This window comes from Gadus morhua, chromosome 17 (assembly GCF_902167405.1).
Source record: "Gadus morhua chromosome 17, gadMor3.0, whole genome shotgun sequence".
Lineage (NCBI taxonomy): Eukaryota > Metazoa > Chordata > Actinopteri > Gadiformes > Gadidae > Gadus > Gadus morhua.
In genome coordinates this window covers 893,393-916,569 of record NC_044064.1, presented here as the reverse complement: position 1 = coordinate 916,569, position 23,177 = coordinate 893,393, and the positions used below count along the sequence as shown (strand labels likewise).

Here is a 23,177-nt window from a genome sequence, read left to right as displayed (position 1 = left end):
AGGAGCAGGAGCGGCTGAATGCGCTCTGCCCGGTGCGGGCTTTACGCGTCTATGTTGATAGGACGGCTGGATTCAGGAAATCGGAGCAGCTGTTTGTATCATGTGCTACGTCACATCTGGGGAAGCCTCTCTCGAAGCAGCGTTTATCACACTGGATCTTGGGGGCTATAGCCATGGCTTATAGTAGCGTGGGTTTGGAACCCCCTATCGGCCTGCGCGCACATTCGACTCGCGGCATGTCCGCATCCTGGGCACTGTTTCAGGGGGTCTCAGTGGAAGAGAAATGTGCGGCTGCCAGCTGGGCGACGCCTCACACTTTCGCTAGATTCTACAGGTTGGATGTTACTGCGCCTAATCTGTCTCACACAGTCTTGAGCGTTGGATCGGTGAACATGCCTGTTTGATGGGTTTGCACTGGTACTTCTTTGGCAATACGGGAGTTACTATATCCCATAGTGAGATACCGAATGAATATTGAAAGAAAACTTAGGGTTAAGAAATTAACCAAGGTTTTCTGATATATGAGTGAGGTATCTCACCAGACCACCCTCCTTGCCCGGAGCGAGGAAGAGGTGTTTTGCCTAGACTGAAGAGATGACGTGACGACGGGGCTTATGTAGTAGGAGGGAGCCCCTCCTCTGCAGGCAGACGTCACGTCTGTTGGCCAGTCACGACTGGCGTAGTGTAAAATTGCTTCTGGGGGACAGCGCGAGGGGCGTGTCCCATAGTGAGATACCTCACTCATATATCAGAAAACCTTGGTTAATTTCTTAACCCTAAGTTTTAAGGGCTGGTTAAAGCCGTTTATTGTCCCGCTTGACGATAAACGAGCATACTGTAGCTATTGCAAGGTCGATTTCTGTGCCAAACTCAGTGATGTGAAGAAACACAGTTCTACCCAAAAGCATATTCAAAAGGCAAAGCCTTACAGTTCAGCTCAAACAACGCTGCCATTTATGGTAAGCAAAATTGGGACTAAGCAAAAAAAATAAAACTTTTTTTCTTATACTTCCAGTTATGCAAATTAGGCGATGACGTTATCTAGAAACTTCTGGCGACTTTTAGGAGAGCCAATAGCTACTTTCCTTCCTGAAGAGTTGGCAACACTGAGACATTCTCGCGCACACACATACGCCACTCTCGTAACACCAGGCTAGCAGAAAGGACTTTCTGAAGCCAAACCTCTCCCATGTAGGCTACTTAAGTTCTTATTAAGGCTTTTTGCTCCTTCTTGTATAAACTTATTGTTTGTTCACGTTCAGCACTAACATAGAGAATGCTCTCTCTTTCCGTTTAGTGAACTCAGCCTGTGCGAGTGCGTTAGCATCTGCTGCTAGCGTATCGGTCTACATAAGCATACCCCATAGTCCTTTAACTTTTAGCAGGTGTTCCATCTGAAACTTCCATGTCGCCAAATTCTCTGGTCCGCTCATATGGAGTTAGAGTCATGCCAAAACCCCGCACACACGCAAAACGTGTTTTGCTCACGCATAACGATTCACACACACACGCTCAGTGTGGTTTGCAAATACAAAACATCATTCACAAACGAATGCATTTTGCTTCAGAAACATACAGTATGTTTTACACAAAATGGCGGAAAATGAATGCCAAAAGTCACGTGACAAACAAATGTCCTGTGATTCACACTACACAACAACAGGTGGCGTTGTTCCTGCCAAACCGCACGGATTCCGTACGGTTTCCGTACAGTTTCCGTGCGGTTTAGCACTCTTACTGCGCCATTCTAGGGCCAGTTAGTGGCCTTCTTGGCTTTCCATAGAATCCACACACGGTTGGCCGGCATCAAATAACGATTTTGGGGAGAAAAAAAAGATTGTCCTGGCGGCCTTAAACTGACTCAACAGCGCCACCTGCTGTTGTGTAGTGTGAATCACAGGACATTTGTTTGTCACGTGACTTTTGGCACTAAGTACACCCCAGTTGTACCTGATAACAAGCACCCAGACTCCCAAAGAGGCGTGGACCACGCTGAAAGGCCATTTTGAGAGAGATACCCTGGCAAATAAACTGTTCTTAAAGAAAAAATATTTCCGATGTGAAATGAAGGAAGGAGATCGCTTAACTGATCATTTAAAACAAATGAAGGTGCTGACAGACCAGTTATCAGCAATAGGAGCTGTTTTTGAAGAGGAAGACCAAATTGTAACACTTTTGGGAAGTTTGCCATCAAGTTATGCTACGATTGTCACTGCACTAGAAACAAAGATTGACTATCTGACACTGCAGTTTGTTAAGCAAGCGTTGATTAATGAAGAGCAAAAGCGGGTAAATGGCAATGATAACTCCAGTGGTGCTGCGACGTCAGGCGGTGCATCAGCCATGATGTCATCACAATTCCGGGGAAATGTGCAGGATAACTCCAGGTCAGTGGGAGCAGAAAGGCCCAGCACATGGAAATGTTACAAATGTGGGAAAGAAGGTCATATAAAGCGTGACTGTCCAACCTGGAAAAATACAACTAAAAAGAAAACCCACAAGGCCAAAAGCATGATGTGTAACGATGCAGAGGATTCGTTTGAAAGTGCAAGTGCCTATGTCGCCAGAGAGGCAAACCCGACTGCCAGACCACAACAGGTTGAATGGGTGATTGATTCCGGGGCATCAAAACACATGACATGCGATAAAGAACTTCTTCAAGATCACCAGCAATTCACAGAAGCACAGTCTGTGAAACTCAGTGATGGCAGGGTGGTTGATGCCCTAGGAATTGGAACTGTCAAAATGAAAATGAATTTCAAAATGAGTGATGCAAAAAATGTCACAATGTATGACGTGCTGTATGTTCCAAAGCTAACTGGTAATCTATTCTCAGTGGGAGCTGCTACCAAAAGAGGAAATACAGTGCAGTTCAGGAAGTCTCGCTGCTACATCCGTGGAAAAGATGGAACTCCTCAAGGAATGGGAACACAAAGAGCTGACGGGCTATATCAGCTGGATGTTGAAGGAAGTTCATCTGTCAGTCATAGTGCATCAATAGCAGCCAGGCTGGGTCACACCTCCAAACTGAAGGAACTAAAAGACCTGGTGAACGGAGTGGACTTCTCTGCAGAGAAAGATGTTCCTTTCTTTGAAGGATGTGTGGAAGGCAAGTCGATTGGAGGAATCCGTTCCAAACGCAAGATGCAGCTGATTCATAGTGAGGTCTGTGGTCCGATGCAGTCCGATGAGTCTTTAGGTGGAGCAAAATATTTTGTGACTTTCATCGATGACTACTCCAGATGCTGCAAGGTATACTTTCTGAAACAGAAGAATGAGGTGCTAAACAAATTCAAGGAATTTGAAAAAACATTCTCAAATGAGTGTGGGCAGAGATCAGACAATGATGGTGAGTACATATCAGAGGAGTTTGAAGAATATTTGAAGGCTCAAGGCATCCACCATGAAATGACTCTACCTCACTCACCACCGCCAAATGGTGTTGCAGAAAGAAAAAACAGGACATTGGTTGAAGCAGCTAGAAGCATGTTGTCACATGCTAAGTTGCCAAAGACGTACTGGGCAGAGGCTGTAGCCACCGCTGCTTACATACAGAACAGGCTGCCAACATCTCTCCTCAAGCAAGAGACTCCCTACGAGAGATGGTGTGGAAAGAAACCTGACATGAGTCACATGAGGGTGTTTGGCTGTGTTGCTTATGCACATATCCCAGATGAAGAGAGGAGAAAACTGGACAAAAAGGCTGTGAAGCTTAGTTTCGTGGGATATGCAAACAATGCCAAGGGCTATCGCCTGTATGATGAAGGGAGTATTCTAACTCGTCGTTATATCATCCTCAATGCATCAAACTTTGACTGGAAACAGGAAGCGGAAGTACTCACCTCAGAGAGTGAGATAACCATGAGAACGGAAGAAAGTGAAACACAAGATGATGAGGTTCCTGTCGATACCACAGTCAGAACAAGCAACAGAATCAGGAGGACTCCAAGGAGTTTTGGATATGATGAGTATTCTGATACAGTGACTGTTGATCACACTACTGTCCTTTGCTATCCAAAACAATCTACATGTACACCAAATGGACGTCGTAACTGCATTCCTTAATGGACACCTGGAAGAAGAGATCTACATGGAGCAACCAGAGGGATACATCAAACCAGAGCAGGAACACCTGGTGTGCACACTGAAGAAGTCAATCTACGGACTGAAGCAGTCTCCTCGCTGCTGGAGCAAGGCTTTCACAGGGTTCATGACAGAAATTGGATTCAAACAGAGCACATCAGACCCCTGTGTGTTTGGGAGAACAAGACATGAGCTTGAGATACTCGCTGTTTACGTGGATGATCTCATTCTGATAACAGAGTCGACTGAGAACATGAACGAGCTGAAAAGAGCTCTCAAGGAGCACTACAAGATGAAAGACATGGGTGAGCTGTCCCATATCTTGGGCATCACTGTGGTCCCAAAACAAAGAAAAGAACTGTGTCTTTCTTCATCAGAAGTATTACATTGAAGTCATGCTTCAGAAATATGGAATGGATAATGCAAATCCTGTCGCAACTCCTGCTGATGCAAACGTCAAATTGAGGAAAAGTGATGGTGTCAGTAAGCCAGTGCACCAACCTACTTATCAGACAATGGTCGGAAGTCTGCTGTATGCTGCAATGGCCACATGACCAGACATAGCTCAAGCAGTGAGTGCTGTGTCAAAGTTCAATGCAAATCCAAATGTTGCAAATCTGACTGCTGTGAAGAGGATATTGATACTTGAAAGTAGGGCCCGACCGATTCATCGGCCTGCCGATTTAATCGGCCGATTATAGCCTTTTTGAAAATAATCGGCATCGGCCAAAAAGACGCAGATTACAACCGATTATTATTTTATTTATTTTTTTATTTTTTTAAATGTTATTGCGCTTAGTATCCTGCAGATTGCGCACCTACTCGCCTTGCTAACTAACAACTTTAGCTGGAGTAAAAAAGAGGAGATTGATTTTTACCGTACAACATGAAAGCACGCTCGCTCAGGCAGCTGCGTGCTCACCTCACCAATGTACACAAGACGCGTTGTTTGAGCATGTTGTGCCTGTTTTTCTTTAGGTCCCAGGCCATGTTAATTTGTTATACTGTAGACTCCAACGGTGAGACCATACTGCTCACTCAGCACGCACGTGTTAGTCACTGCTCACAAGCGCAGCACATTGGGAGTTAGTTATTTATTTTACATTTTACATTACACTCATTTTTGACTGTAAATGTATTCTAAAACACTCAAGGTTCTGCATTCAATTCACCTATTCGTCAAAAGTGTTTAAAGTATATTTAAGGTATGAAAAACTACGTTTTATATGCTTTTTTTTTTTCTTTTCTTTTTTTTTTAATCGGCCGATTAAATCGTAATCGTAATTTTTCTCTGAAAATAATCGGCATCGGCACTCAAAAATTAATATCGGTCGGGCCCTACTTGAAAGGGACAGTGAACCTTGCTCTCAAGTATGAGCAGTCAGAATCTGGAGCTTTGATTGGATACGCAGACGCTGACTGGGCTGAAGATCAGGATGACCGCCGCTCGACAACAGGCAACATATTTCTACAGAGTGGAGGAGCAGTGAGCTGGCTCAGTAAGAAACAGGCAACAGTTGCACTTTCAACAGCAGAAGCTGAGTATGTCGCACTTAGCCAAGCCGCTCAAGAAGGTACTTGGCTGAGACGATTACTGAGTGATCTCGGAATGAAGGCTATATCCACAGTGATCCTGGTAGACAACCAAGGACCATCGCAATCGCGAAGAATCCTGTGGACCACTCCAGGACTAAACACATTCGCTACCACTACATCCGTGAATGTGTGCGGAATGGACAAATAGAACTACAATACTGCCCAACAAATGACATGAAAGCGGACATCTTGACCATGCCACTGACTAACAGAAGTTTGAATATCTCAGGGAAGAGATTGGACTTTTGGCTGTCTAAGAGTAGACTCAAAGTGTTTTTTTATGCTTGACAGGTGAACGCTGAACGCTGCCTGGTCTAAGCAAGTCTGAAGACATGTAGAAAAGAGTTCCAGAAAATTACTGTTAAAAAAAGGTTTCAAAGACAAATGAGAACAGTGTAGTGGACATTATGGACACAATTCCCCATACTGTGTGTTACATTTATTTCCCTTGATATATATTCCCTTATTATCCTTGTTATGCTTATCATCAGTCGTGCGTTCTGCACGACATGTTATTGTGTTCCAATATAAGGGACGCTGTCTCTTTAAGGAAGCGGACCTGTTTTGGTTGTGATGACAACGGCGCGGTTTGTTTATTCCGGTTTGGTGAGCAACAATAAATGACACGCCGTTGCGTTGTCAACGTGAGAAATCGCTTCTTTTATCAAATCACGATTTCCACACTGGTGACCCCGACGTTTGTCTGCTGGACGCATTCCAGTGACACACCGAACAACTATGTCGACGAATGCTGTTTCATTGAAACTCCCGGAGTTCTGGGAGTCGTCGGCTTCTGCTTGGTTTGCGCAGACTGAGGCACAGTTCGCGTTGCGTGAAATTACCGCGGACACCACCAAATACTACTATGTAGTGTCGGTCCTCGGCAGTTCAACAGCAACAAGAGTGGTTAGTCTCCTGAAACATCCCCCTGCAGAGAATAAGTATACAGCACTCAAGGCTCACCTGCTGAAGACTTTTGAACTTTCTGATGCTGAGAGGGCTAGCCGGCTATTTTCTCTGCAAGGCTTGGGCGACAGCAAACCGTCTGAACTTATGGACAGGATGTTGGATCTGCTTGGAGAGCACAGGCCTGATTTCCTCTTCGTCCAGCTCTTCCTGCGTCAACTCCCGTCTCAGGTACGGGCTGCTTTGGCCAACACTGCCATCACTGATTGCCGCGCGCTGGCAGAGGAGGCTGACAGGTTTTTTCTGGCTGTTCAACACCCTGGCATGACTGCTGCTGCGCTCCATCCTGCGTACGCCATTGCAACCAACTCGGCCCAAGTCCATCAAACCGCCGCCCCGCTCCCTGGTGACTCAGCGCTCACTGCAGTGGCTACAGTTTCGCACCGGCAACGTTCTGACACAAGCCTGTGTTTTTACCACGCTAAATTCGGCTCCAGGGCCAAGGAATGCCTACCACCTTGCAGCTTCAGGGGGACGGGAAACGCCAGGGCCGGCGCTCAGTAGTGGCTTTGAGTGTCGGCCGCACTGGCAGGCTGCTGTTCATCCAGGACACCATCTCCGGGCGCCGTTTCCTGTGTGACACCGGCGCACAGAGGAGCATTCTGCCTGCATTACCACTGGACATCCTGGCGGATGGATTTGGCCCCCCCCTGGAGGCTGCTAATGGTAGCCCCATACGCACTTATGGCACTCGACACGTTGCACTATGTTTTGGCGGTCAGCGGTTTAGCTGGGACTTTATCACAGCCAAAGTGGCTGTCCCCCTCCTGGGTGCGGACTTTCTATGCGCTTATGGGCTGCTGGTGGATGTCAAAAACCGTCGTTTGATTGACGCCACCACGTTTTCTTCATACACCTGCGCTCTCAGTGGTTTGGACTCCATCAGACTGTCTAGCGTGCTCTCGCAGGCCGACGAGTTTCATCGCCTGCTCGCAGAGTTTCCAGTGCTCACACAGCCCACCTTTTCTTCATCTACGGCCAAGCATGGAGTGGAGCACCACATCGCCACCAATGGCCCGCCTGTCTACGCCCGGGCACGACGACTAGACCCAGCCAAGCTGGCCATTGCCAGGGCTGAGTTTGACAGCATGGAACGCCTTGGCATCATCCGCCGCTCCAGCAGCCCGTGGGCTTCGCCTCTCCACATGGTTCCAAAGCCCGCCGGCGGGTGGCGCCCCTGCGGCGATTACCGCAGGCTTAACGACGCTACAACGCCAGATCGCTATCCAGTGCCTCATATCCAGGATTTTTCAGCACACCTGGCTGGCAAAGTTCTTTTTTCGAAGGTGGACCTCGTCCGTGGATACCACCAGGTTCCTGTCCATCAGCTCGATGTGCCCAAAACAGCAGTGATCACCCCTTTTGGACTGTTTGAGTTCTTGAGGATGCCTTTCGGCCTGAAAAACGCCGCCCAGTCATTCCAGCGCCTCATGGACTCTGTACTACGTGATCTGCCTTTCCTGTTTGTGTACCTGGACGACATCCTCGTGGCCAGTACCTCCAAAACCGAACACCTGGCCCACCTGCGGATCCTCTTCGAGCGTCTCAGCCAGCACGGACTTATCATCAACCCAGCTAAGTGCCAGTTTGGGTTGACCACCATCGACTTCCTGGGACATCGAGTCACCAAGGGCGGAGCCGTGCCACTCCCATCTAAGGTTGACGCGATCTCGAACTTCCCACGGCCCGTCACAGTGAGGTCCCTGCAGGAGTTCCTGGGAATGGTGAACTTTTACCACCGCTTCATTCCCAGAGCTGCTGCAATCATGTGCCCCCTGCATGAGGCCTTGAGGGGGAAAATACCAAAACATCTGGTGGATTGGTCCTCGGAGAGAGACAAAGCGTTCATGGATGCAAAGGCCGCGTTGGCCAAAGCGACGATGCTGGCACACCCATCACCTGATGCGCCCATTGCCATCACAACAGACGCTTCGGACTATGCAGTGGGCGGTGTGCACGAGCAGTGGGTGGATGGTGCCTGGCAACCGCTTGCTTTCTTTAGCCGCCAGCTACGCCCGCCTGAACGCAAGTACAGCACGTTTGACCGGGAGCTGCTTGCACTTCACCTTGCCATCCGACATTTCCGTTCACTGCTAGAGGGTCGACAGTTTACAGCTTTTGTCGACCACAAACCCCTATCGTTCGCCATGGCTAAGGTGTCTGAACCGTGGTCTGCCCGCCAACAGCGACAACTCTCTTACATCTCAGAGTTCACCACAGACGTTCAACACGTTGCAGGCAAAGCCAACCTTGTCGCAGACTGCCTCTCTCGCACCGTTGTGGGGGCCGTCCACCTGGGGCTTGACTACGCACACATGGCAGCCGATCAGGCCACAGACCTGGATGTACAGGCACTCAAGACTGCTGCCACTGGACTGCAGTTGTCGGAGATCGCTTTTGGCAATGGCGGCACCATGCTGCTTTGTGACGTCTCCACTGGACAGCCACGGCCCGTCGTTCCCTCGGCATGGAGACGACGTGTTTTTGACGCTGTGCACAGCCTTTCCCACCCGGGTAGGAAACCATCTCAGAGGTTGGTGGCGGCCAAGTTTGTCTGGCATGGCCTCAAGAAGGATGTGCGTGACTGGGCAGACTCTTGTGTGGAGTGTCAGCGATCAAAAATTCACCGCCACACCAAGGCTCCGCTGGCGCATTTCCCGGTGCCGGAGCGAAGATTCGACCACGTCAACGTGGATCTCGTGGGTCCTCTTCCTTCCTCCCTGGGTTTCACTTACCTCCTCACCATGGTGGATAGGACCACTCGATGGCCGGAGGCTGTCCCATTGACATCAGGGACGACTGCTGAGATGGCGCGGGCGTTCATCGGTACCTGGGTTGCCCGGTTTGGCACCCCATCTGACTTGTCTTCGGACCGGGGCTCACAGTTTACCTCTGAGCTCTGGAACGCCATTGCGGACAGCCTGGGTGTGAAACTTCACCGCACCACTGCATATCACCCCCAGGCTAACGGACTTTGCGAGCGTTTTCATCGTGCTATGAAGGCCTCTCTTCGAGCCAGCCTCAAGGACAGTGGCTGGGTTGACAGGCTCCCTTGGGTCATGCTGGGCCTGAGGACTGCCCCTAAGGAGGACCTACAGTCCTCATCAGCGGAGCTGGTGTATGGCCAGCCATTGCGGGTTCCAGGGGATTTCGTTCCTGACTCTACAATTCCCTGGTCCTCAGCCCATCAGCGGACAGTGCTTCAGGATAGGGCTAGGCTTTTCGCGCCTGTGCCTACTTCACGCCACAGCCTCCCACAATCCTACACGCCCCCACGTCTTTCGTCAGCGGAGTACGTCTTCATCCGTCATGACGCACACCGGGGGCCGCTGCAGCCTCCTTACGACGGCCCGTTCCGTGTTTTGGAGACGGGGGTAAAGCACTTTGTGGTGGACATTGGCGGTAGGGCAGAGCGCATTTCTGTGGACCGCCTTAAGCCAGCTCATCTGGATGTGGACAAGCCTGTTGGGCTTGCCCAGCCTCCAAAGCGTGGGCGCCCTCCGGTGCGGCCCAAGTCCCTGAGGGTGGAGCCTAGGTTTTCCTCACACCGCCATTCTCCCTCCCGCCCCAATGCCTCAGAGGCGCCGCCGCCGTGCGCAGGGGCCTCGACCCACGCCCAAGTGCAGAGGTGGCCGAATTGTTCGCCCTCCTCCTCGCTGACTTTGGATTGTTTTTGTTATGGTGAATTCTTGGGGGACGTATGTAGTGGACATTATGGACACAATTCCCCATACTGTGTGTTACATTTATTTCCCTTGATATATATTCCCTTATTATCCTTGTTATGCTTATCATCAGTCGTGCGTTCTGCACGACATGTTATTGTGTTCCAATATAAGGGACGCTGTCTCTTTAAGGAAGCGGACCTGTTTTGGTTGTGATGACAACGGCGCGGTTTGTTTATTCCGGTTTGGTGAGCAACAATAAATGACACGCCGTTGCGTTGTCAACGTGAGAAATCGCTTCTTTTATCAAATCACGATTTCCACAACAGTTTAATTGAAAATGACAAGTATTAAGCAAGGAAAAAGAGGAAGTATTTTGTTGTTTAAAGATGTTTTTTTTTTTCTTGACATTTTGTGAAATTGAGCACGGGTCGGCTTAGCTCAGAAGGTAGAGCAGTTGACTTGTAACCGGAAGGTTGCTAATTCAATCCCCAGCTCCTCCTAGCTCAGTGTTGATGTGTCCCTGACACTTTGCTCCTGACAACTGGCTGTCACCTTGCATGGTTGACTCTGCCGTCGGTGTGTCAATGTGTGTATTAACCAATGTAAGTCGCTTTGGATAAAAGTGTCTGCTAAATGTAAATGTATTACTGTAGATATTATTTAAAGTGTCTTAATGCCATTGTAAGATTAAGTGGGAGTGTTGTTATATAGTAATCTTACCACTAGATGGCACTGTTGCACTTTACTACCTCTGCTTGTCAAGCAGGAAGCAGAAGGAAAGTTGAGTCTCCTTTTAATTACCTCGCTCAGGTGAAGTCCGGTCATTCTGCCTCATGCGACACCATGGGGAGCATTTACCAAGTCCTAGTGATCGGGTTGAACGGAGAGAACATCTTCATCGACCTGTGTGAGACTGAAGAACAGATGAAGGCGATGACAGTGCTGCAGCTCAAGGAGAAGATAGGCGAGCGTCTTCCAGGGGGGCAATCGCAGGTACATGCCATGGCCCTTTTAACATTATTTTATTTTCGAACCAACTAATCACCGATCCAACAGCTGCAGGGGTATAGCCTGTGGATCTGGCAATTTAACGGTGCATCAATGTAAAATATCGTTATGTTACCAGGACTTACGCAACATCCGCCTGATCTTCATAACCGATCTTCTGCAAGACGACGAGAGGACCCTGGTCTCTTATGGAGTTCAACACAAGTCCGTGATCCAGATGGTGATAAAGTTCCCGGGCGGAGGCAGCCTCCTATCTTCCCCTGACCGGCGAGCACTTTGATATGGGATTGTTCATCATATGTTCATGTACATGAATGATTGTCATCGTCGACTTTGTACTTGTTGTTGTTGTTGTTGTTGAATGACTTAATGACGTATTAAACCGAATTCCTGGACAATATTTCGTTTGACTAGTTTAATCATGCATCAAATCAATTGAATCACGCATCTAAGGGAATGACTAATTTCCTTACATGCGCAGACAGGGACATGGTAGGCCTAGTGTATGTAGACTTTTTTAAGTAGGCCTATCTTCAAATAATTAACCATAGGGGATATAGGAATGTCGTGAAATCATAAAAACTGGGAGTAAATATCACAAGTATTAAGTTATAGGCAACAAATGTCTCGAATCAAACCAGGCTTACAACTTTTCTGCTTCATTATTAATTAAGCGTCATTGTTGAAGTGCGTCTTTAATCCTCTGAACTAGTGATCGACCGATATATCGGTCAACCGATATTCGCGTTTTTTACGTGTATCCACTGGTCATAGGCTTAAGTAATGCCGACGTTGTTTGATGGTTTTTGTGTGAGTTTTATTTAGCGACCACCAGGCTGAGGTTTGGACGCGTGTGGTGTGTGTTGAGTCCTGCCAGAGCCCGTCTACGAAGAGCCTGGGCACTCCCTATACGCCCCATTGTACCGATCTTGGTTGTAGTTCCATTAGACATCCACTGGGTGTGATCGCGGGCGAGTCCAGAATGAATGGGAGTCTATGGGGCTAGACGGCTAAATATGTCTCTTTCACCTGCTTGTCGTTGAAATATCGCAAATTTTATTGTAGATTCCGCAAGTTCAATATAGATTATAGTTCAAAAGTCGAATGAATGAGTACTTATGTCCTTTCGATTTCTTACAGTTTGGGCCGTTGTTGGCCGTACACGCTAGCATTCTGCTAATGAATGCTGATTGGTCAGGGACGGACTTGCGACTGATTACGACCAGAGACCCCTCTTGACGGCATCTGAAGCTGAAGCACGATCAGAAACATTCCGTCGAAGTTGATTTTTTGCGTACTGTATTTATATTTTCCTGCAGGCCCTTTTATTTTTTATATAGTTATGTATGGTGAAAGTACATGGGCATAATGGAATTTCTTGTGTTCAATGTTCAATGTGTTATATACATGGTAGGTACGGTATGACCACCTTAAATAATACAGTCAATGTCCCGCTCAATATCATTTCATCTGTCATTGTCTATTTTTCGAAAATAAAGATAGTTTAAAAAAGAAATGCCTCGTAAATGTGCAATGATAAACTGCTCTAACAGTGGAAACGGATTGTCCGTCTTTTCGTTTCCCAAGGACAGAAAAGGGTAACGTTCTTGCTTGCTCCTGTATGAATGGTCCTGCTACCTGAGGCTGCACCTGGTAGGGAAAGTTGCGCTGGAGCCCGGGTAAAATCGTGAGTGTCGAGACTCAAGCACTTAACTTACCTTAACCGCTTAATGGCCTAGGGTAACCACACAATGATGGAGGACAGAGGCGTGGTTCTAGTTTCGCAATGATCACGGTTTATTTAACAACATAACAAAAAGGAGATCAAAACGTTGCAGCGTGGCAAGCAGGTAGAGGTGCCTAAAAGTAAGGGCTGGACTGCTGGAACAGGGCGCACCTAATAGGCCACCATCAAGGCGACTCCGCCCCTCTTCATCAGTCCTAATTGGGAGACAGGCTTACCAGTCCTAATTGGGAGACAGGACAATCATAGGCAAGGCCTTGCGGCCGTCACATCTCCCCCCATAAAAAAAATCCACCGGATTTCCGATTCGGTCAATGCAGCAATTCCACTACCTACTGCTCTTAAATAAAACTCATCAATCTGGTTCATCAATCAACCATTTTTAGCAATACAAATATTCTAGGTCAAACAGTCGTAACCCACACATAAAGTTACTCAACACTACAATATACAACCTGACCAACAGCTCCTGGTCTCGTACTGACCCCCGTATTCCGGCGCCTGGAATAACTAAGGATAACACAAAACGAGAGACTGCATAGAAATTACCACTATTGCATGTTAGACACACTAGATGGCAGGAGCGCGTGACAGCGCGTCCGCGATCACGTTCTCTTTGCCCCTGATATGCCTGATGTGCAGATTGTATGGCTGGAGGAAAATACTCCAGCGCATCAATCTCTGGTTCGGGTTTTGAAGTGAGTGAAGGAAAGTTAACGGGTTGTGATCACTATAGATGACGATGGGTGTTGGGCTACCCCCAATGTAAACCTCAAAATTGTGCAAGGCCCAAATTAACGCCAATGCCTCTTTTTCTATGGTTGAGTAATTCAGCTGATACGAATTGAATTTCCTCGAGAAATAGCATATGGGACGTTCAACGGAATCCTCATCATCTTGGAGCTAAACGGCTCCAGCTCCCACATTGCTCGCATCTACGTGCAACCTGAATGGCTTATTAATTTTTGGAGCCAACAGAAGGGGCGCAGATGAGAGAAGATCTTTGGCTCTCTCAAATGCCGCTTGACAAGTCGACGTCCAAACAAAAGGCTTGTTCTTTTTTAACAAAGTTGTCAAAGGCACGACGACTGAGGAAAAGTTCTCGCAAAAACTTCGATAGTATCCGATCATTCCGAGAAATCTCATTAACTCTCGCTTAGTGGTAGGTGGTGGGTAACCATCTATGGCCAGGACCTTTGCGCGCACTGGCCGCACAAAGCCCTGACCAACCACTTTTCCCAGGTAGGTCACCGTCGCCCTGGCAAACTCACACTTCGCCAGGTTGACGGTGAGGTTGGCGTGTGCAAGTCGAGTAAATAAGTGATGAAGTCGTTCCAAATGTGAACCCCAGGTGTCGCTATATACCACCACGTCGTCCACATAGACTGCACAACCGTCCAGATTTGCCACTACCTGATTCATCAGTCTTTGAAAGGTGGCGGCAGCGTTACGTAGCCCGAACGGCATGACCTTGTACTCATACAACCCACTAGAAGTAACGAAGGCGGATAGCTCCCGTGCTCGCTCGGTCAACGGAACTTGCCAATATCCTTTTAATAAGTCCAATTTGGTAACAAATTTAGCTGACCCCACTTGGTCCACGCAGTCCTCCATTCTAGGGAGGGGAAATGAATCGGGTTTCGTGACATTATTCAATTTCCTATAGTCGGTGCAGAACCGATGTGTTCCATTGGCCTTTTTAACTAGCAAACAAGGACTTGTCCAGCTAGAATAGGACCTTTTTGCCAAATCATTTTTCAATAAATAATTCACTTCACCTTCTAAGATTTGCTGTCTCTCCCCAGAGACTCTATAGAAGCGTTGCCGAATTGGGATGGCCTCCCCAACGTCAATATCGTGACTAATAAGATTAGTCTGAGTGGGTGTGTCGGAAAAAAGACCCGGAAATTCCTTAATCAGCGCACTCAACTCAGATGTTTGATCTGGAGTCAGATGGCCCAATAGCAACGGTAAATTAGCCAAAGATTCAGTATTGTTGAGTTTTCCCAACAAAGCTGCATCGTCAGGCTCACAGGCGTCCACCTCCTCCAGCATTGCCACCGCTGGCATGGAGGGGATGGAAGTTGCGATACAAGTCTGAATGCAGGTAGCGCCGTCCTCATCCGGTGCTACCACCACCGGACTGGGAACAGTGCTCAAATCAGGCCGCACCGACGGCAACTCCTCTTCCTCCCCGTCTCGGTTAAAGTAGGGCTTAAGCAGATTTGCGTGACACAGCTGTGTACATCTTTTCTTATCTGGCGTGGCCACTACGTAATTGTCATTTTTCTCTTGGCGAATCACCTTGTATGGCCCTGCGAATTTAGCCTGAAATGGAGAGTGTATGACAGGTAGAATGACCATCACCTGGTCTCCAGGTTTGAAAGAGCGACACCTAGCTTTCCTGTCATACACTTGCTTCATTTTCGCTTGCGCTTTTTGCAGTTTCAACATTGCCAATCCCCCAACAGCATATAATCGTCGCCTGAATCCATTAACGTAATCGGTCAAAGTCTGCGGCGGCTCATTGCTTGCACTATCCATCAGTGATGCTACTGGCCCCCGCACTGTGTGGCCAAACACAAGTTTGTTCGGGCTAAACCCGGTACTTGCCTGAGTCACCTCCCTAACCGCCAGCAGCAGCCAGGGAAGAGCATCTTCCCAATCGCTGTCTAATTGTACACAATAGGCTCTCAGCATCGATTTGTAAGTCTGATGGAAACGTTCTAAGACACCTTGACTCTGGGGGTGCCGAGCCGATGACTTATTGTGTCGGATCTTTAACAAGCGCAATATTTGAGAGAACGTTTTGGATGTGAAATTTGTACCACGATCCGACTGTATCACTGTAGGCAATCCGAATATGGAAATGAATTGGGACAGCGCCTTAACGACTGGCTTGACCTTGATTGAACGCAGAGCATATGCTGCGGGGTAACGGGTTGTTTGACACATCACTGTCAGCAGATAAATACAACCCGATTTCGAGCGAGGCAGCGGTCCGACACAGTCAATCACAAGATGATCAAAAGGTTTAGGTGTAGGAGTTATCGGCCTTAGAGGCACGGGCTTAATCGCCTGGTTCGGCTTTCCAGTTAATTGACACACATGACAGGTCTTCACGTGTGAAGCGATGTCTCGTTTAACTCGAGGCCAATAACAGTAGCGCAGGATTCGGTCATACGTCTTTTTAACTCCCATATGACCCGCATCATCATGGGCCGTTTCCAACACTATTTTGCGCAGTGAAGATGGCACTACCAACTGCCAGTCATATACTCCTGGCAGTCCGCTGCGTGCTGGACATCTGCGCATTAGGACATCCTCTCTAACCACATAACCATGTACGGTATCGCTATCCTTCACTCTAGCGTATAGAGACTGTAACGAAGTGTCAGATCGTTGCGCATCGATCAGCTGTTCTCTCGGGATGTGGGGGCTCGTCAAACTATAGCCATGCTCCGTGTTTTGTTTAGTCGGCTTTGTTTGGTTCCATTTTATGAATGAATGGACACATCACGTGAGTAACTCCAGTGATTGTTGACGTTGGTTACGTAGTTACTGAGCCGAGATCGTTCCTTTTTTTTGGGAGGGCGAGAGGTGTGATATTGGTTATTAAAATGTGTTTTTTGTAATGTTAAATCTAGGTGTCGGGCGTGGTAGGTCTGATCATGAGTGGTCTCTGATAGCTGTTCAATATCCTACCAACGTTCTAGCGTTGGGTTGTGTTGTCGGATACATAGTTTGTTTTGTTTTCATGTTCGCTGCTCATGCTCGCGTGACAAGAAAACAATGGCAGAGCAACGTTTTCCCCAGTTAGAACGCTCCGGCGTTTGTGCCTAGGTTCCAGCGACTGCGTCTGGGTTGGTGGTCACCGCCCTGGAAGGAAGGCTGTATCGACATAGTCGGGATGGCTGGAACTCCAGCGGTATTATGTGGGCAGAGCCTTTTGCTAATCCCCGGCTCTCGGACGCAGTCAGAAGATAGGTAAGATTAGTCGTGGGGGGGAGCTCTGTGTTGTCTTGTTACATGGGTAGAGCTGCGCGTTGCGTGTCTCGTTTGATTTATTTTTAAGAACAGCTGATCGATGAGCCATCTGCCACAGCCATGGCTGAGATTGATAATTTCGTGGCCACTCCCACATTGGAGGTGTTCGAGGTATTTTCCAAGGAACAGCTTATGTTGCTTGCGGGCCATTATGGGGTGTCGTTGTCTAGCTCTGCAAAGAGAAATAAAGGCGTGATGCAAACGATTATACGAGACGCGCTAGTTGAGAAGGAGGTTCTGCCTGCAGAACCCGAACCTCCTCCCGAGCTGCCTCCCATTGGCTTGTCGTTTGAGCAGCAAAAAGAGCTTTTGCAATTGCAAATAGACAAAGGCAAGCTGCAACTTTTAGAGCGTGAAGCTCTTGTTGAAAAGTGCAGATTGGAGCGCGATATCGAAGTTGGAAAACAGGAGTTTGAACGTGAAAAAATGGCGCTTGAGCACAAGCGCTTAGCATTAATTGAGGAGGGTAAGTCAACTCCTATCACACCTATGAATGGTGGCAATATTGATGTTACGAGGTACCTAAGACTTCTGCCAAAGTTTGAAGAGTCTAATGTAGATACCTTTTTTACTTTATTTGAGCGTGTGGCTGACCTGCACGATTGGTCTGATGCGACGCAATGTTTACTGCTTCAGTGTGTTTTGAGTGGTCGCGCTGCCCAAGCTTATGCAGCACTCGGTGTGCCCGAGAGTCGCTCTTATTCGTGTGTGAAAGAAGCAGTGCTTAAAACCTATGAACTCGTGCCAGAAGCGTACCGTCAAAGGTTTCGTGGAATGCGCAAACGTTTTGGTCAGACTTATGGGGTGTTCGCAGACGATTTGTCTATTCAGTTAGATCGCTGGTGTTCGTCATCGGAAGTGGAGTCATATGACGGGTTACGCAGTCTCTTTTTGGTGGAGCAATTCAAGAATTGGCTCCCTGAGGTGATGGCGATGTATGTAACAGAACACCAGGTGACTACACTTTCTGAAGCAGCAGTTTTAGCGGATAACTATGCATTGGTCCACAAAACAAGGTTTTTTGGTGGACAACCAGCCGGTGATGAACGTGCACAGTGGAGCCACCAAGCTCCCCGTAGAACCACGTCTAATGCGCCCTCTGCTTCTGGTGATTCAGGATTTCGTGCTGAGCGCGCTCAAAATAAAATAGATCATAACGTAACGTGCCACTTCTGCCTAGGCGTAGGGCATATGAAATGGCAATGTGAGGCGTTGAAAAAGAAAAAGGAGAATGAACAAAAATATAAGGCTAAATTTGGTACCGCTACTCAGACTAAAGGCGCAGCACAAGGATCTGCTTTGGCCATATCTCTCCCTAGCCGATTAACGTGAACGAGCCTGAATTGGAAGTGAGTTTTTCCCCCTTTATTTCAGATGGCTCTGTTTCACTAGGCGCTGATGGAGAGAAAGTGCCGATTAAGGTACTCAGAGATACTGGTTCGGTCGAATCATTTATCTTGCAATCAGTGTTGCCGTTCTCGCCTGCTTCCGACACTGGCCAGTCTGTTTTAGTGCGTGGAATTAACCTAAATGTTTTGTCTGTGCCCCTGCATAGGGTGTATATAGACTCCGACTTGGTCCAAGGTGAGGTGGCTGTTGGCGTACGTCCGGCGCTCCCATTGCAGGGCACCGCCATGATTCTTGGTAACGGGCTGGCCAAGTCCAGAGTATGGGCCAACGCACCGCCTAGCGTTGATAAGTCTAACCTAGGATCTCTCTTTGAGGGGTGTGAGACCCCCTGTGTGCACCCAGTGGCTGCTGTGACACGCTCTGCCTCGCGGGCTGCTGCCAAAACAGGTGATGGCGACAGTTCTGCGCTGCCACCGTTGCCTGGTTTGCCTGATTCGATCCCGGATGAGCCCCCACATTGTCATGGCCTAGGGTAACCACACAATGATGGAGGACAGAGGCGTGGTTCTAGTTTCGCAATGATCACGGTTTATTTAACAACATAACAAAAAGGAGATCAAAACGTCGCAGCGTGGCAAGCAGGTAGAGATGCCTAAAAGGAAGGGGGCTGGACTGCTGGAACAGGGCGCACCATATAGGCCACCATCAAGGCGACTCCGCCCCTCTTCATCAGTCCTAATTGGGAGACAGGCATACCAGTCCTAATTGGGAGACAATTAAATATTCGAAAAAAAAAAATATATAGATGAGCACGAAGCATTAAACAAAACGTCAATGCGGCCGTCACACGATTGTTCCATACAAATTGTTTGTTAACGATTTAACAACTTCAACATCTGCTATTACTGTAGTTCTTTTTTTATAGGACTTACTTGGGCTAATGACCTTGCACAGAGGGAAAACCATCTACACCACTGGTCATTGATTGCTATGCATTCACTGATCTTTACAGATGGGTTTGTTTTAAGCCATTGAATATAATTGCTCTGCCCTGCAACACATTATAAGCTACGCATGTTTGTTAAATGAGAAATATGGTCTGGGTCACATTGAAACAGTAACAGTTGTATAACAGTAATTATACAAACATTATACCAACATTGCAACAGGCAAGTTTATTCAAACATCACAATAACAAGAACACAATAAGAACAGTAACTAATAGTAAATAATAATAAAAAAGATAAATGATTTAACAACGCTGAACATACAGAACAGAGGCAGGGGAAAAGGACAGAGGAAGTCAGTTGTCACAGCATCAATGTCCAACTGTAGTGATCAAGAAAGGAAGAGGCATGAGGAGGAGTACAACAGAACACTGCTCTCTAGGACTTGTTTACTGATGTCAACTTAGTTGATGCAGTCTTAAAATTATGATTCTAATCCAGGTTTCTATTTCAGGAGAAAGAAATGGCTCATAATCGTTACTAAAAAAAAAGCTCTATCATCGGCACTAGTGAGGATTAAAAAAAAACACTCTGTAATGCCGCTTTTCCACTGCATGGTACCAGCTCGACTCGACTCGACTCATCACTACATGGTTGGTCCCCCTAGGGCTGTTTCCCAATGTGAAGGCTGCAGCCTTGCTAGGACGTGTCCTTGCTAGTCACGTCCTATGGAGATAAGACTAGAGTGCTAGCTCGAGTGCTTCCTAGCGTTTGTAACGTTCGGACTTTGGAACGACTTGTTAGTGTGGAAGCGCTTCCGCTTCCGGCTTTTAATACTGCGTTTCCACTTGTAAACACATGTGCGCTTATGAATAAAACATGGCAGCAATCAAGCTGATCAATATTTATTTGACTTTTGTCTGTTATGAATGTGGTCATGGCTCCTTCGCTTGGAGCCTCTTTGAGGAAGTCACAAAATCTTTGTTGCGGTTGATCGAATCGTCTTTATTAAAAAAAAATCCATTGCATTTTTATAAAACTAAGTGAAATTGTCTGAGAACTTAATTCATGCATCACATTTACAGTATGGTTGATTACTATTATGCAGGGGAAAGAAGACGAAGAAAGCGATGATAAACATGTATTTATTTGGATCGATTATTTAACTGATCTGATTCATTCATTCATATACCTACAATCTACAGTGCTTTGAACACATAAGTATATGATATAAAATACAATTATATACGTTCATTACCAATGGGGGTCGGGGGCCAATTGATCAGGGGGGGCCACGGGGGACCTGGGGGAGCCACAGGGGGGCCAGAGGAAGCCACGGGGGGTCGGGGAGCCACGGTTGGGAGAGCCTTGTGGGGGGGTCAGAGAGCCTCGTGGGGGGGTCAGAGAGCCTCGTGAGGGGGTCGTAGAGCCTCGTGGGGGGGTCGTAGAGCCTCGGTGGGGGGGTCAGAGAGCCTCGTGGGGGGGTCAGAGAGCCACGTGGGGGGGTCAGAGAGCCTCGTGGGGGGGTCGTAGAGCCTCGTGAGGGGGTCAGGGAGCCTCGTGGGGGGGGGTCAGAGAGCCTCGGGGGGAGGTCGTAGAGCCTCGCGAGGGGGTCAGAGAGCCTCGTGGGGGGGTCAGGGAGCCTCGTGGGGGGGTCAGGGAGCCTCGTGAGGGGGTCAGGGAATAAGGAATCAAGGGGGGCCAAAGGGGGTTGGGGGACCACGCTGGATCGGGGGGCCATATTGCCGCCATGCCATATTGGCATGGCGGTCTGCCTCGGTGCGATGCCGCTGCTGCACACTCTGAAATAGGAGCTGGTCTGAAGGCACTGCCTGGTGAGCTTCAGACACACGAAGCAGAACCCCACCTGGCAGCGTGGGCACACGATGTTCTTGCAGCCGGTCTTGTCGTCCTCAACCCTCATGCCACAGGTGGGGCAGGCCCGGACGGAAGGGTAGGGTCCCACCCCCGGTACCTGGGACAGGGTCATGGTGCCACACCCTTGCAGCAGCTCCAGCACCTTGTCTGAGCAGTCGTCGTTGTCACAGCGGTCGCTGCGCGGCGCCCTCCCCTTCCACGGCCTCAGGCACTGCCAGCAGAACTGCATGGTGAGCTTGTTGCTTTCCTCACAGATAGTGCAGTCGAAACAGAGATTGTCTAAGGCCTGTCGTTCCACGTAGGTTTTACAGCCAGGGCACTGTTTGGGAACACAGGAAGCAGAATATTTCTAGCATATAGTTCAAATGTTAAGGACCCTTCCTATACAGACACATTATCAGGATACTCACTGCTTTGAATTTGGCAACAACTATACGGGCAAGTTCTTTCTCGAAATGGTCCATCTCCTCAACGGTCAACAGAGCAAAGCGACGGACCTCTTGATAAGACCATTCGGCGCCACACATTGCGCCATCTGGCTGAACGGCTGGGCAAGTAAATTTGGACTGCCCCTGTGTGACAGTACAATACAGCACTACTTTAGGAAAACTTTTACATATTCTAGGACAAAATTCATTATTTTATGTATAGAAAACATTGTTAGTCTACAATACATAATTGTACCTATTCCTTTCCATGTCTCGTTATTATAAGTAACTTAATGTCTTAATGTCCACAGCCCCCCCATGTCCAGGGGGGGCTGTGTTTTGTTGGGCCACCGTCACCATGACTCTGAATGCGCCCCTGTTGTGAAATAAACACGAATACGAAGTCATTACCTTGCTGAGCAAACTGCGGCACCATCCTGTCAGAGATCCTGGCGTGACGGCGTGACCGCACGACATCTCTGCTCTGCAAGACTCATCCTCTGGTGTTGATGCAGAGGGAGGAAGAAACAACGGTTCAAACAAAGTCAATCGATACCAGACTCCCTTATGGAGGCTTCACAATCGAAGCCGTTTACATTTCTAACAGGTGGTATGAAAAAGACTAGTTATAGTCGAACATTAGACATACTTTACATGCTTTACCGGTGATGTTACCGTTGCGAGCTCATCAGTGTAATGTTGCAGGAATTTGTTCTATAATCTGTGGGGTGCCATTTGTAAACCTTTGGTGCTGAAAAACGTGATACACTTTTTCCCGAATTTAGCTCAAGCTTTGCTTTATTTTTCCACGATTTAGCAAGTAAACATCCCTCCAAAACCCACTGCAATTTTCATTTAACTTTTCACTTATAAGAATTATACGTTGAATCTTAAGCTTATATGTAAATAAGGGACATTTTATGTGTGTGAAAAAGTTAAAATGAAAATGGCAGTGCAGTTTGGGGGGGGGAAGCTCGAGCTAAATCTGAAACATTTGTAACGTTTCTGAGCAGCAAAGGTTTATAAACGGCAACCAATAATAATCTCTGATATGTTGCAGTAGGCTTGGGCGTCAGGTCATAGGATATTGTTTAACCGGTATGCCCTCGATCAAACAAAACGTGTTCACTGTTACTTACGATATGGGTCGATCACGTCCGGTCTGTCGACGAATTTGAATGACGGGTCTGACGGATCATAAGCCTTTTCCACGCTAATTTTGTTCGGTTCTATACCGTGGCCTCTTACTCTCTGTCTCATAAAGGAGTACCTTGAGCTTGGCGGATCGCAGAACTGTCTTCTGGTTTCACTTTCTAAACCTGGAAATATGACCAGTGGGGAGGATGTCAATACAGCACCTGAGGGTGTTAATGGTTGATGTATTCTAATGCACGTCAAATCCCACACCTTTGGAGTTCCCAAATACCTTTAAATCAGACCATGCGAATGCTTTTAAACGTAG

At 47.8% G+C, this 23,177-nt stretch overlaps 1 protein-coding gene across 1 annotated transcript; it reads right to left on the bottom strand.

Annotated features, from left to right (window-relative positions):
* Positions 1-20,691: 20,691 nt before the first annotated feature.
* LOC115529906 (uncharacterized) lies at positions 20,692-22,966 on the bottom strand. The gene is made up of 3 exons (XM_030339054.1): positions 22,127-22,966; positions 21,698-21,859; positions 20,692-21,606 (listed from the first exon to the last, which is right to left on the bottom strand). The coding sequence occupies exons 1-3, from the start codon at positions 22,190-22,192 to the stop codon at positions 20,692-20,694; spliced, it is 1,143 nt and encodes a 380-aa protein (XP_030194914.1). The 5' UTR covers positions 22,193-22,966.
* Between the last annotated feature and the right edge of the window lie 211 nt (positions 22,967-23,177).

What these genes read in the sequence shown, in the direction of transcription:
- LOC115529906 (XM_030339054.1), bottom strand. Translation starts at nt 22,192, where the DNA reads ATGTCGTGCGGTCACGCCGTCACGCCAGGATCTCTGACAGGATGGTGC. An exon ending in GCCGCAGTTTGCTCAGCAAG is followed by an intron (nt 21,860 to 22,126) that starts GTAATGACTTCG and finishes ACTGTCACACAG; the next exon opens with GGGCAGTCCAAATTTACTTG. An exon ending in TTGTTGCCAAATTCAAAGCA is followed by an intron (nt 21,607 to 21,697) that starts GTGAGTATCCTG and finishes GTTCCCAAACAG; the next exon opens with TGCCCTGGCTGTAAAACCTA.